The sequence below is a fragment of the Montipora capricornis genome, chromosome 11, assembly GCF_036669925.1.
Source record: "Montipora capricornis isolate CH-2021 chromosome 11, ASM3666992v2, whole genome shotgun sequence".
Taxonomy (NCBI): domain Eukaryota; kingdom Metazoa; phylum Cnidaria; class Anthozoa; order Scleractinia; family Acroporidae; genus Montipora; species Montipora capricornis.
The window spans coordinates 14,807,464-14,819,963 of record NC_090893.1 but is presented as its reverse complement, the minus strand read 5'-3'; the positions used below and the strand labels follow the sequence as shown (position 1 = coordinate 14,819,963).

Genomic DNA, 12,500 nt, shown 5'->3' with positions numbered 1-12,500 from the left:
AGTTGTGAGGCTGTGCAGTTACGTTTGTTAGAGGCCATTGTAGCGAACTTATCGAAAGCTGAAACCATTCTAACCATGTCCCACTTACCCGCGGTTTGTCCTTCGGAATTGTGCGAGAGCTTTATTTTAGGCACGATGGCCGAGCGAATTTCATACCTGCGGGCTGAAGCATTAGGTCATCAAGCAATTTGCAGTCGTGCAAAGTGTGATGCTCACTGCAACACGAGTCATTTTTTCCACTGAAAGCTGCAAGCAACCTAAATTAAGAGAATACCAAATTTTGGACATAATTTTGATCGCATACAAATTATTTTTCAAATTTTTCAATCAAGCGTGGTGAATCTTTATTATGCAGATGTTGGTCTCCCGGAAGAAATTCTTTTTCATACCATTTCAAAGTGTCTTTCATTTTGGCATTTGTTTCTCGACAAAACAGTTTTATCAATGCGTCACAAAAGGAGTGAAACGATATATGTGTAATCAAAGGATCACAGTTCTTAGTTGGAAGTTTATATAAGATAAAATTCCTAACAAACGTTTGCCCGTCGGGTCATCAGTGATAAAGTGGTTGGGATGGGCCTAAAACCTCTCACAACGCCATAAATTAAGCATGTAACTGTGATCAAATTTTTACCCCTTGATTTTTTGAGTGTATCACATAGAATTCCATGAAAGAACAAAAACGCAACTTAACGCGTGCAAATATCTTCATTAGTTCCGGAGATATTACACACTAAAAATTAAAGTGTAAGACTACACTTAAAAATGGTGTAAAATTGTTGCCAGCCCCGCAAGCCGTTTTTTTGTGTGTATTATTACACCAACTTCTAAAGTGTAGTTTAACTCTCAAAAGGAGGGTAAATTTATACGCAAAGTAGTGTAAAATGTGTGTAATACAACTTTGCACTTGTAAAATTACACATGTAGCAAGGGTAATAATATCAGAAAGGAAGGGTAAAATTACACTCTAAAATGGTGTACCATTGTTGCCAGCCCGGCAAGCCGTTTTTTTGTGTGTATTATTACACCAACGTCTAAGGTGTAGTTTAACTCTCAAAAGAATGGTATATTTAAACGCAAAGTAGTGTAAAATGTGTTGTACAACTTTGCACTAGTAAAATTACACATGTAGCAAGGGTAATAATATCAGAAAGGAAGGGTAAAATTACCCCGTATGACGGTGTAGTGATCTACCCCATCTAAAAAACTTGAAATTATTTAGGAAACGGACGAAGGAAAAGAGAACGAAATTCTTTCTCATGATGATTCGGATGATCCCGTACATTCAGGGGCACCCAACGAGAATGTAGTTCAAAACCACTTAAACATAGCATTGTTTGCTGTATTTTAGTATTTAAACTGTAGATATAGGCATATTTTTATCCCCTACAAATTTTTCATCTGTTCGGATTTCCTAGCTGAAAGTCTAGTGGTCAGAAAATTATAGGGATGAAACTTACTTTTTCGAAAATTTTAGCCAGAAAAAAGGCTCCCGAAAATGCTAGGTGACCTTTTTAAGGTAAAAATCCGTTAAAAATGGGCAATTATACCATTTTTTAGAAGTTCGAAAATCCTAGGACAGGCAAGCAAGCAATAAATTTGACAACAAATGTTCCGAAAATTCTAGATCTCAAGTCGTCTTCCGAACAGATATTGTCCGAAAATTGACGTTGGGTGCCCTTGTACATTCGCCCAGTTCAGAGGGAGAAAGCGACTCAGAGAATGACACCAGAGATACATCTTCGAATGTCTTCGAAACGTTGATATATTCATACTTAAACTAGAGAGTGTGACAAATTGAGCCAGACTGCAATGAGAACTACGTACAAATAAATAAGCCCTGAGGAAAGTTTGTTCGGCCCAGTATATCATATTTATGAATAGCTATTTGTAAGCCCACAACTGAATGAGTTAAAAAACCACTCTAACATGGTTTAGATTAATCGGCCTTTTACTATTAAAATTGGTGTAAAAGTACACTTCTAACTGCGTAATTTTATCCTTAATAATACGCATAAACTTTTATCCTTTAAAAAGAGTAAAAATACCCTACATATAGAGTAATTTTAGAAGATTATTTTGGTGTAATAGTTTACACAGTAACAAGGTGTAAAAATACCCTACATATAGAGTAATTTTAGAAGATTTTTTTGGTGTAATAGTTTACACAGTAACAAGGTGTAATTTTACATTTTCGCGTTCGTAACATTACACTTTAATTTTTAGTGTGTAAGTTTGAAGAATGGGTAAAATATGCAAAAGAGATGAATGATGACGTCATACGATCAACCCAATATTATATTGAGTATATAAATAGAGCTACCTTGGCCAAAAAAGTAAACAGCGTTTTTCTTCTCACGCAGACTACTTGTTTATGTTTCAAAATGACTTAGATAGGAAAGATGTGATTTTCGTCATAGTACCACTTTAAAATGGAAGCCCCCCAATTATAAAAACCATTCTAAAAAGACGAGCTTGTCAAGACTTTTGACTTAAGCCGATCTTTGATTTTGTCCTTATAATAAATTTAGCTTTATTTCTGAACAATATGGCGGTTAGTTTACAACCTACTGGCATTGATCTTCGGTAAGAGGTTAAAATTATCGGCGAGACGTATTAAGGACGGAACCTACTATTGTCATTGCTTAGACGTTTTGTTCGTCTGGAGATACTCGACTTTCTTGTAGGTGTTGCTTACTTAAACTGGGATGTATTTGCGCAGTTTAAGACTACGCGGAGAAAGCAGAACTTAGCAAGCGCCCTTCGCATCCAAAAACAAATTTTGGAGTAACCATGCATTTTTCGCTCCGACGAAGGGCTAACGCTCGAAACGTCAGCTTTCCAAATCTTTCAAGGTGGTTATTTGACCTTTATCAACTCGTTTGATAAAATCAATTTCTGTTTCAATCTCCCACTGACGCAATACCACAGTTTCTTTAGAAACTAAAATTTTGTTTATAATTAAGCTTCGATTTGGAAAAGAACGCCATACATTGCTTTGTATTTTAAAGGTTACCTCCACTAAAATAACAAAATAACTTCAAACCACATAATGTTAACTATTAAATTGTTCAAACGTTTTCCTATGAAAGTGTTTCTATCAGAAAAAAATGAATTTAAAAAACGCTTGTTTTGGCTTTCAAATCTCCCGAGGACCGCCATCTTGAATAATTGTGACGTAATGGTTGCCCTATTGTTCTGACGCAAAGAGAGTTTGTTCTGAAACAATAGGGCAACCACGAAACGTCACAATTATTCAAGATGGCGCGCTGGGGAAATTTCAAAGCCAAAACAAGCGTTTTTGAAATTTAATTTTCTCGACTACAAACGTTTTCATTGCCGGAAAAAGTTTGAGCAATTTCAATTGTAAACATTATGTTAAAAGTTACTTTGTTGTTTTAGTGGAGGCTCCCTTAAAAGCTTTTTACAAATATTGATCCACTATCCTTGAAAAATGAGTGGTTACCCTTAATTTTCTTTTTGGGTTTTATTAACACTTGTTAGATCTGCTTTTCCCGCATATTCATAAACCACACAAAAATACCTTCAACAGGCACCGTCCTTAAAAAGGAAATAATAATAATAATAATAATAATAATAATAATAATAATAATAATAATAATTCGAATAAGTAAAGATTTGGTAAAACATTTGATGATAAAAATCTGCGATAGCATATAAAACATGGCACGACGTTTCGACGTTTCCAGATCGTCATTATCAAGTGAAAGTAAAATAATAAAATAGAGTATACATAGTGAAGACATGAACAAGTTAAAGGGCATTGAAAGTTAAACGAAGAGTTTGGCCCTGATGGGGTAGCGTTGAGTGTTTAAATAAGATGGGCCAAACTCTTTGTTTAACTTTCAAACTTTCAATGCCTTTTAATTTATTAATCTCTTCACTATAAATACTCTACTTTATTATTTTACTTTAACTCGATAATGACGATCTGGAAACGTCGAAACGTCGTGTCATGTTTTATAATATTTTATCGCAGATTTTTATTGTCAAATAATAATAATAATAATAATAATAATAATAACAATAATAATGATAATGATAATAAAAATAGTAGCAGTAGTATTAGTAGTAGTAGTAGTAGTAGTAGTAGTAGTAGTAGTAGAAGTAGTAGTAGTAGTTGTAGTAATAACAAGGAATATATAACAATATAGGAATATATGATAATAATAATATTAATAATAATAAAAATAATAATAAGAATAATAATAATAATAATAATAATAATAATTAAATGGTTCATATCACAAAACGTTGAAATAGTTAAGAACTTTTACACCTACAAGAGACAGAAAGAACTGAGCAGAACGTTGAAAGGAATAATCTAACTGAACATTCATATTTGTAAATTATATAGCATAGCCTAGGACTAGTCTCGCTATGCTATTGATCATGTAAAACCGCGTTATCAAAAAGTGTCAATAATGTCAAACCGTCTAGCGCTGGGACAATGTGCATAGAAATAAAATCAGTTTAAACATTGGTAGTTTTGAGGTGAGGGAAAACCGGAGTACTCGGGGAAAAACCTCTCGAAGCAGAGTAGAGAAGCAACAAATTCAACCCACGTGTGACACCAAATCTGGAAATCGGACCCGGGACACATATACATTGGTGGGAGGCGAGTGCTCTCACCACTGCGCCATCCCTGCTTGTTTGAGCCAAGATTAATTTTGTCGGTCGCGAAAAATCTTTATATCAGCACTGATTAGTCTCGACAGAAGACAGCCTCCGCGATCAAAAACTGCCCCATTTCCAAGGTTTTGTGATTAAAAGCTCTTAAATGGAATTTCCGAGTCACCATCTGTCGTTTTTTGAAAGACCCTTTTTCAATGTATGTAAACGATAACTGCAATAAAATATGCAAGACAAATTATGTTTTATTGTTTTTCCGAGAAACTTTTAAGGGTTCACTTTTAAGAAAAATTAATCTGACTATTTTAAATTAATGCACGGCTACCTCCAATTTTTATTCCATATTTCAATAACCCTAACCAAGAGTGAATTAGATAAGAGTGTTGTTACAACAAACACAGTCACAAAATAATTGGTCTATGTTTAGAATACCCGTTCCAGCGAAAATTAGTTGTCATGTCCTTAAAAAACATAGCAGAAGTAGTCACGCATGACATGGATTCTCCTAAGAGATTGCTTAAAGTGGCGGCGCTTTGTTTGTGTTCGCGCGTTACGTGTATCTACAAATTAGTGCATTTTTGATTGTGCTGGGGCAAGACCCCAAATTGATAGAGAAACACTGTTATCTAATTCACTCTTGCCGTAACTAAGATCTACTTTTCTCCAAAGCCCTCGTTCTGGAAAGAATACCTTCGTGAAAATATTCAAATTAGAAGGCAAACAAAACAAAAAAAAGATGCCATTTTTTTGTACAAAATGTTTCCGATGGTTCGCGGACTTCCTTGTTGACAAGGGTGATGAGCTCCTGTTGCTGACAAAAGAGAGATTAAGCATCGCTTGTATGTGAAACGGCAAACGCGAAATGGTGAACTGCTGCTCATCAAAAATTACTTGATACCTGCTTCTAGAGCGGTTTTCAAATGAGTGTCGTAAAACCAAAACCAAAGTAATTACTTTGGCCAATCAAAAAGGACGGAGACAATACAGTAAACCAATCAAAACTCGAAGCAATTACACGTAGCCGACACAAAAGGCGGGAAAATGTGCACGCGCGAGCCACAATTGGTTTTGGTTTCACTTCTGATTGGTTGAAAAAGTGGCGCGAGAACTTTGAACCAATCACTGAGTGAAGTAATGCAAAACCAAAGTAATTATCTAATTACTTTCGACACTCAATTACAAACCGCTCTAACACGCAAGAAGTGAGCTCATATCAAGTGAATTTCTTCCATTTTTGGCAAAACGCAAATTTTAGTCCGACGTTTCCCGTTTTCCGTAAACGTGATGCTTAATCTTTCCCTCGGGGGACGAATATGGTCGTTCTGGCGGATGGTTCACGGTCATAAAGAGAACAAAAAAAACCTTTAAGGTCTCGGTAAAGGTAAATTTGGGCCTTTCGCTCAATTTTTTTGTTTTTGCAAATCTTGAATTGGTTGGCTGAAGCATATTTTTCCGAAAAAAAAATGCTGGAAAATCACAACTTCTCGGACCTCCTGTCCCGACGGGTTTTAAGATATCGCTTTCAAATTTTCAGTTCTAATAGATGATTGTACTACCCGGCCCAAATAACCTGTGAGGAATTTTTCGTTTGTCTTCGGAGACTGATTTTATGGCACTTTTTGTGCCCAAATTAAGTATGAGATGAGAGTTTCGACTTTGGTGCGTGATATATCCCTCAATTCATTACATATCAAAAAATTCCTCAGTCACACGGTATTGGAGTACATTCATCTGTGACTAAGATGCAACAAAGTGCGGTTATTTTCGCAATAAAGTGAAGGGGCAGGAGCTTCTGCAGCAGACTCGGTCCTTCTGAGTTTGAGGCCTCAAGACTAAAAGGCAATATTAAATACCAAAAAACTAAAATTTTTTTCAAAAAATATATAGCAGCGCGACAATTTCATTTTTCCGTGGACACCTCATTTTCCTTTACCGAGACCTTAAGTTTCTATTTTCTTTCTTTTTGATTTTATATTTTGATGTACGTTTTTCAGACATCATCGACCACAGAGGAACAGAATTTATAATCAGTTTTGCCCCTCTGCATCCTTTCTTTGGTGGTTTCAAGGGAACGAATGTTTTGTACATTTCGTCTTTTGAAAACTCAATAGTTCGACTCGAGGTCCCTTTTCTGAACCAAAGTGGCTCCAGTCAACAACAATATGACGTATTCCCCGGGAAAATTCGAGAAATAGTACTTCCTGGTGACCTGCGCATGGGGGACTCGACCGGAAACTACAGCAAAGGTATTCGCCTCACCTCGGACAAACCAATAACTGTGCATGGACTTGAAAAAGCCGATGGTAGAGGCGAGGCATTTCTAGTTTTGCCTGTGGATAGTCTCGGTAGGTACTATATCGTGGCTACGTATTTCCCGATGTCAAAAGCCATTGTACAGGTAACAGCCAAAGAAGATAACACGGTGGTCTTGTTCTCGCTTAAAACTAAGAGCAAAGACGATGGAAGCGTTAGCTATGGGGGAAAACTTTATGGTGATGGAGATGTAATAAACGTCACCCTAAATGCTCTGGATGTGTTTCAGGTCCTGGGTACATCAAATCTTACCGGCACTGAAGTGCGTTCATCTAAACCCATAGCTGTATTCTCAGGGAATGATTGTACATGGGTACCATATCAATATCACCCACCGTGCAATCAGCTTATAGAGCAAATACCTCCTGTTGGGGGTTGGGGAAAACACTTTATAACTAGTCCAACGCCGAATAGCCCCGATGGCGACATATTCCATATAATTGCCTCACAAAATAACACAGACCTTCGTATTAACGGGAAATTCATTACGAAAATTCAAAAAGGACTAAGTCATGATGTTGAGGCGCTTTGGAATCAGTCTTTGGAGATATCCACCAGTCAACCAAGTCTCGTGGTGCAGTATACCAAATTTAGCGAAGGGAAAAGCACAACAATGAGTATTGTTCCCTCGACAATTTGGTCTTCTAATGACTTCTCGGTTTACGTCGAAGGCGGTGGATCGGGGGTGGACGGTAATGAAAACTTTGTGAATGTCGTTACGCGAACATACTCACGAAGCAATCTACGCGTTCGAGGTCCTCTTAAAGAAGTCCCAATGAAATGGACTATACTTCCAGGCGGCAACTTTTCACAAGTTTCTCTAAATTTAAGCCGCAGTGGATTGTACCACATTTTTCATAATAATCCCCTGGAGAATTTTATGGCAGTTGTGTACGGAAAGAAATCGGATTTTCGGTTTTCCTTTCCGGCTGGTTTCAAGTACGACTTGGGCCTAAAACCGGAATGTGTACGAACAATAATGATTGGGGGTGACAAAGTAGACAATGACTGTGATGGAAAAACGGACGAGGAACTTTCAAACGGGCGAGATGATGATGGAGACGGCGACGTAGATGAAGACTTGTTCACACCTCCAATAGATGTTACAATGCCAAGGGACTTAGTTTTGCTCACGTGCAGCCCGCCATCTCATGTGGCTGATTCGCGGAATCCTGGATTTTTTCCAACGATTGGAGTAAGCGAATCACAAGGTATATGCGCAGCAAGGGGTAATGTATCAATTTGGCACAATGACAATGAGAGGAAGCGAGGGGGATGTTCGCTTTATTTCACACGTAATTGGACAGTCGAAGATAGTTGCCAGAATGAAAGAGTGCACACTCAGTGGATTAACATCACTACTCTGCGCGATCCCGTTCTTACTTTTCCAAGTAATATGACTCTGACTTGCAGAGACACGAAATACCTGGACCCAACCTTTACCGGCGAGATTAACCAGCAATTTGATGTATGCAAGCGAAGAGTCAATATAAAATTTATCGATAAACTCGTGGGACATTGCTCCAGGGGCGAAGCAAAGTTGGAGCGTGCGTGGATGGTAGAAGACAAGTGTCGTAAAAATATGGCGGTAACTCAAGTGCTTAAACTAATTCCGAGAGGTAAGTTATAGTAAGAAAAAAGCTCCATGTTTTTGTTTATCTTGTTTGACAACTTTAAATGCAAAACAGGTTACATCAAGCATTGTGCAGCTTCATGGATGCCGGATTTCTACATACCCGGGCACTTTTATGCTTGCCCGTGTGTTCGCCACTGAGTTTTCTTTCCGGGGTCTAAATTTGTTAACTTGCTACCACCGGATAATGACATACCAGAACGACTCATTCGTGCGCGAGCAGCTGCCCAAGACCCGAGAATGATATTCTAGTACGAAACTTCGTAGCGTTATGATGTAAACAACGAACGGCCCTCGTTTTGGTATGAAATCAAAGCATGTGGGAACGGGTACCAAAAGAGTATAAGAAATAGTGTACTTTAGCCTCAGGGGGAAAATATCGAGGCATTTTATAACAATTATTTGTGGTAGTAAGAGTTATATAACTGAAGGATTTGACTGAGTGCGCGAGAGCCTCCATACGACCTCTTCTCATCTCCCTTATGGAAAGCAGTGTTCGCGCGCGTTCGTGTGTATTATCATTTTGATTATCTCGTGGAAAAGTATGAAATGCCATTACGTTTGCCTTGCAGTAGTAATAAAATTCGAGACTGAACTCGAAAGTACCTCCCGCGTGGGGCGTTGCCTCGCGGAGTTCAATGTTTGCGCTCCCTCTTTTTTAAACTCTCTCTTCCATCATTGGAATGAAATATGGAGCAAAATGTCTTACTCTCTGCAATAGACAGTCAAACCAATCAATTTTTAGAGCTAGTGTTTATTCGTCGCTTTTATTTCGTTTACCGATTACTAATTACCGATTACCCTGTGCCGATTTGTGTACTGTGTACTGATTATGTGGCCGACAATGAGGACTCGCCTTCAGTTTTTGCATCGGCGTCTAACGCTTGAAGCCAAGGACTGGGACGAATTGCAAAGAATTGGAAATGGAGCCACTCTGAATGGGTGGCATTGAAATAACATTCCAGACACAAAATGAAATTTCGAATATTTCTGTCCGGAAAAATTTATTTGCACAGATAGATAGTGGCTCCATTTACTTCAATTATTTACCTTTTTTCTAACATACGTCAAGCAATCAAATTCATTCTATTTTGTCATTGGTACGCCGTGATTACAGAGCGTAATTAAGGACTGCGACGGGCACGGGGTGTTAATAAAAAGAAAGTTGTGGATATTAGTATTGAGAGTCGTTCCAAGCCTAAAATTTATTTACTTGTTTGGACTTAAAACGTCATTAGGGAGTTTACGGAACGACCCCATCTACGCATAAGAGGACGTAATTCCAGAATTCAAGTTTCCATTGGACTTAGCTCGAAGCGTTTATAGGTGGTTTGATTGCAGCCATGCTTTATCTCTTATTGGCTCCCTTTGTTCGTCCACCAATATTTATAGCTTTTATCATTTTTATCCGTGTCTCACTTGAAAAGGAATTGATTGCAGACTGGCTATTCCAAGACCTTCCGCTTTTAAAATGTCGCAGCGCATGGACAAATTTAAAAATTTTTCGTCCCATGATCACGTCCTACAGAGAGACTTTAAATGAAGGAGTTTAAAAAACTGGTAGTTTAAGAAACCACGCCGACTACAGCGACAAAAACGTCACTTCAAACTACCGGTTTTGAGCTGTCCTGTTGTACAATATGGGCGAAGTATGCTATAGCCAGGTTGATAGGTACGGATTTAAAGCAAAGAGAGAGAAGGAAAGATTCACTGCTGTTTGTCCATGTTGTCGTCAAAACCTTAAAATTGGTCATTTTACGTTGTTAGCGAGCTTTAGCAACGACGGCGGGAACGGCAACGAGAACGTTATCAAAAAACATAAATTCGCGTTATTGCAATCACTTCGAGACTATTCCAAGCTTTTGAATATGACAAAGGTGTAGCAGTACGTCAGGAATGAAACCGTTATGAGCGGCGCTTAATTTAGGGGCGAAAATGAAAATTTATCCTCAAGTGCTGCCGTCCTCCATAAAACCTCAAATTTGGCTATTTCGCGTTGTTGTTTTGCTGACGACGGCAAAGAAATTGACAAAAGTAAAAAACGCACGTGCAGAGCGTGAAAAGCTATTGTTTTTGGCCACTAAATATACAAATTTGTGACGTTCTTGTTGCCGTCGTCGTTGTCGTTGCTAAAACTCCCTGTTGTTTTGACGAGTACGGGAAAGAAATGTACAAAAATACGTGTCGCAAGTGCAGTACGATCATTTTTTTCCTCTTTTAACCAATAATACTACTGCTTTTTTTTTTGGCGTTGTCGTTGCCGTAGCCGTAGCCGTAGCCGTAGCCGTCGTAGTTCTTAAACTCCCTGTTAACGACGGCGGCTACGGCAACGATAGCGCCACAAAACAGTAATATCATTGGATAAAAGAAGAAAAATAATCGTGCCGCACGTGCGGCACGCGTTTTAGCACGTATTCGTGCGGTACTCTGCACATTAAGCTAACGTCATGAAATCACCTAAATTAGGGACCTTAAGATTTACAACGGCGACGTCGACGAAAACGCCACAAAACAATGATATCATTAGTTATAAAAGCATAAATCGTGCTGCACGTGCAACACGGATTTTAGCAAGTATGTTTGCGGTCCTCTGCATAACGACGACGCAAAATCACCAAATTTGAGGTTTTGACGACAACGTGAGCACGTAACAGAGAATCTTTCATTCTCTATTCTCAATCTGAAACCGCTTATACCAATTTATTTTTCGGATACTTCGCCCACATTGTACGACGTGAACGAGATGGGATAATCGCGAACGAATTATACTAGAGGAAAGTCATATTTTGAGGTGACGTTTTCGTCGAAGTCGCCGTCGTAGATCTTAAAGGCCCGTTTACACGGGCGATTTTTGCGGCGATTTTTGTGGCGATTCCAAATCGCCCGTGTAAACTAGCGGCGATTTCATGGCGATTTCATGGCGATTTGTTGCCACAAAATCGCCGCGATTTCGAACATGCTCGAATTTTGAGGCGATTTACTGGCGATTTTTTCAGTTTGAAAGTAACAAAAACCTACTTTGGTCTACCCCCGAGGGTAGTTTGTCACAAACATGGCGGACGTTGCTTGTAACACGACCTCAAAAAAGTCGCCAAAAAATGGAGGAAGCTCCAAAGGAAGCAAGAAAACTTGGTCGCCTTCAGAAGAAGAATATTTAATAAGCCGTTGGGCACAAGCAGACTGCCTCTTTAATACATGTTCGGTGGACTACAAGCGGCAGGAGAAGAAAATCGCTGCAAGAGTAGACATTCAGCGAGCAATTAACGACCAGTTTGGTAGCACGTTTACCGGTAAGCACTGTTCTCTTTGATAAACATGAATGAAAATAATTTCAGCGAAAACCAAAGGGGGAATATACGTTTATCTCAGCCTCAGCTTCCAAATACAAAAACACAAAGAAGCCACCTGATTTGACTTGCCTGTCACTTCGGAACGGCAGTGGAGAAAAGCTAAAAAATTAATACGGTCAATGGGGTGTTGTTTTGTTTTATATAAGACAACTTAAGCTTATACGTGCTGTTCACCTATTGTAAGAATATACAAAGTCTGTAAATAGCTGAACAGAAAGTGTATGTATTTGGCCGAGTGTCTTTTTCACGGTCGTACATGGGAAAGTTCAGTAACAATGCTAAGGTTTTGGACGAGCTGATAATCTAACTTCTGATCCTTTCAGTTTGAAATATGCCAATTTCCCCTGGTTAAATTTGCAATGTGAAACAATGTTAAAAGCCCCTGAGATGTGGCTGCTAAATTTGCTTTTCCTGTGCACCAATTACAGTAACAAATAATTTGTAAATATTTATTACATATTAAATTTGTAATAGCAAAGTTATTTCTCTTTTTTTAAAGAGGAATACATCAAAGGCAAGATGAAGAATTTAAGAACACAGTATGGCAAGGA

General features: G+C 38.4%; 1 protein-coding gene across 1 annotated transcript in view; it reads left to right on the top strand.

Annotated features, from left to right (window-relative positions):
• LOC138024946 (IgGFc-binding protein-like) overlaps positions 1-12,500 on the top strand; it is a 13,339-nt gene that overhangs the window by 769 nt on the left and 70 nt on the right. The window contains exons 2-4 of the mRNA XM_068872144.1: positions 6,648-8,585; positions 11,596-11,889; positions 12,449-12,500. The exon at positions 12,449-12,500 is cut by the window's right edge and continues 70 nt beyond it. Coding sequence (XP_068728245.1) covers positions 6,648-8,585; positions 11,596-11,600 — 1,943 coding nt within the window. The 3' untranslated portion in view covers positions 11,601-11,889; positions 12,449-12,500. The remainder of the gene's footprint in view (positions 1-6,647; positions 8,586-11,595; positions 11,890-12,448) is intronic.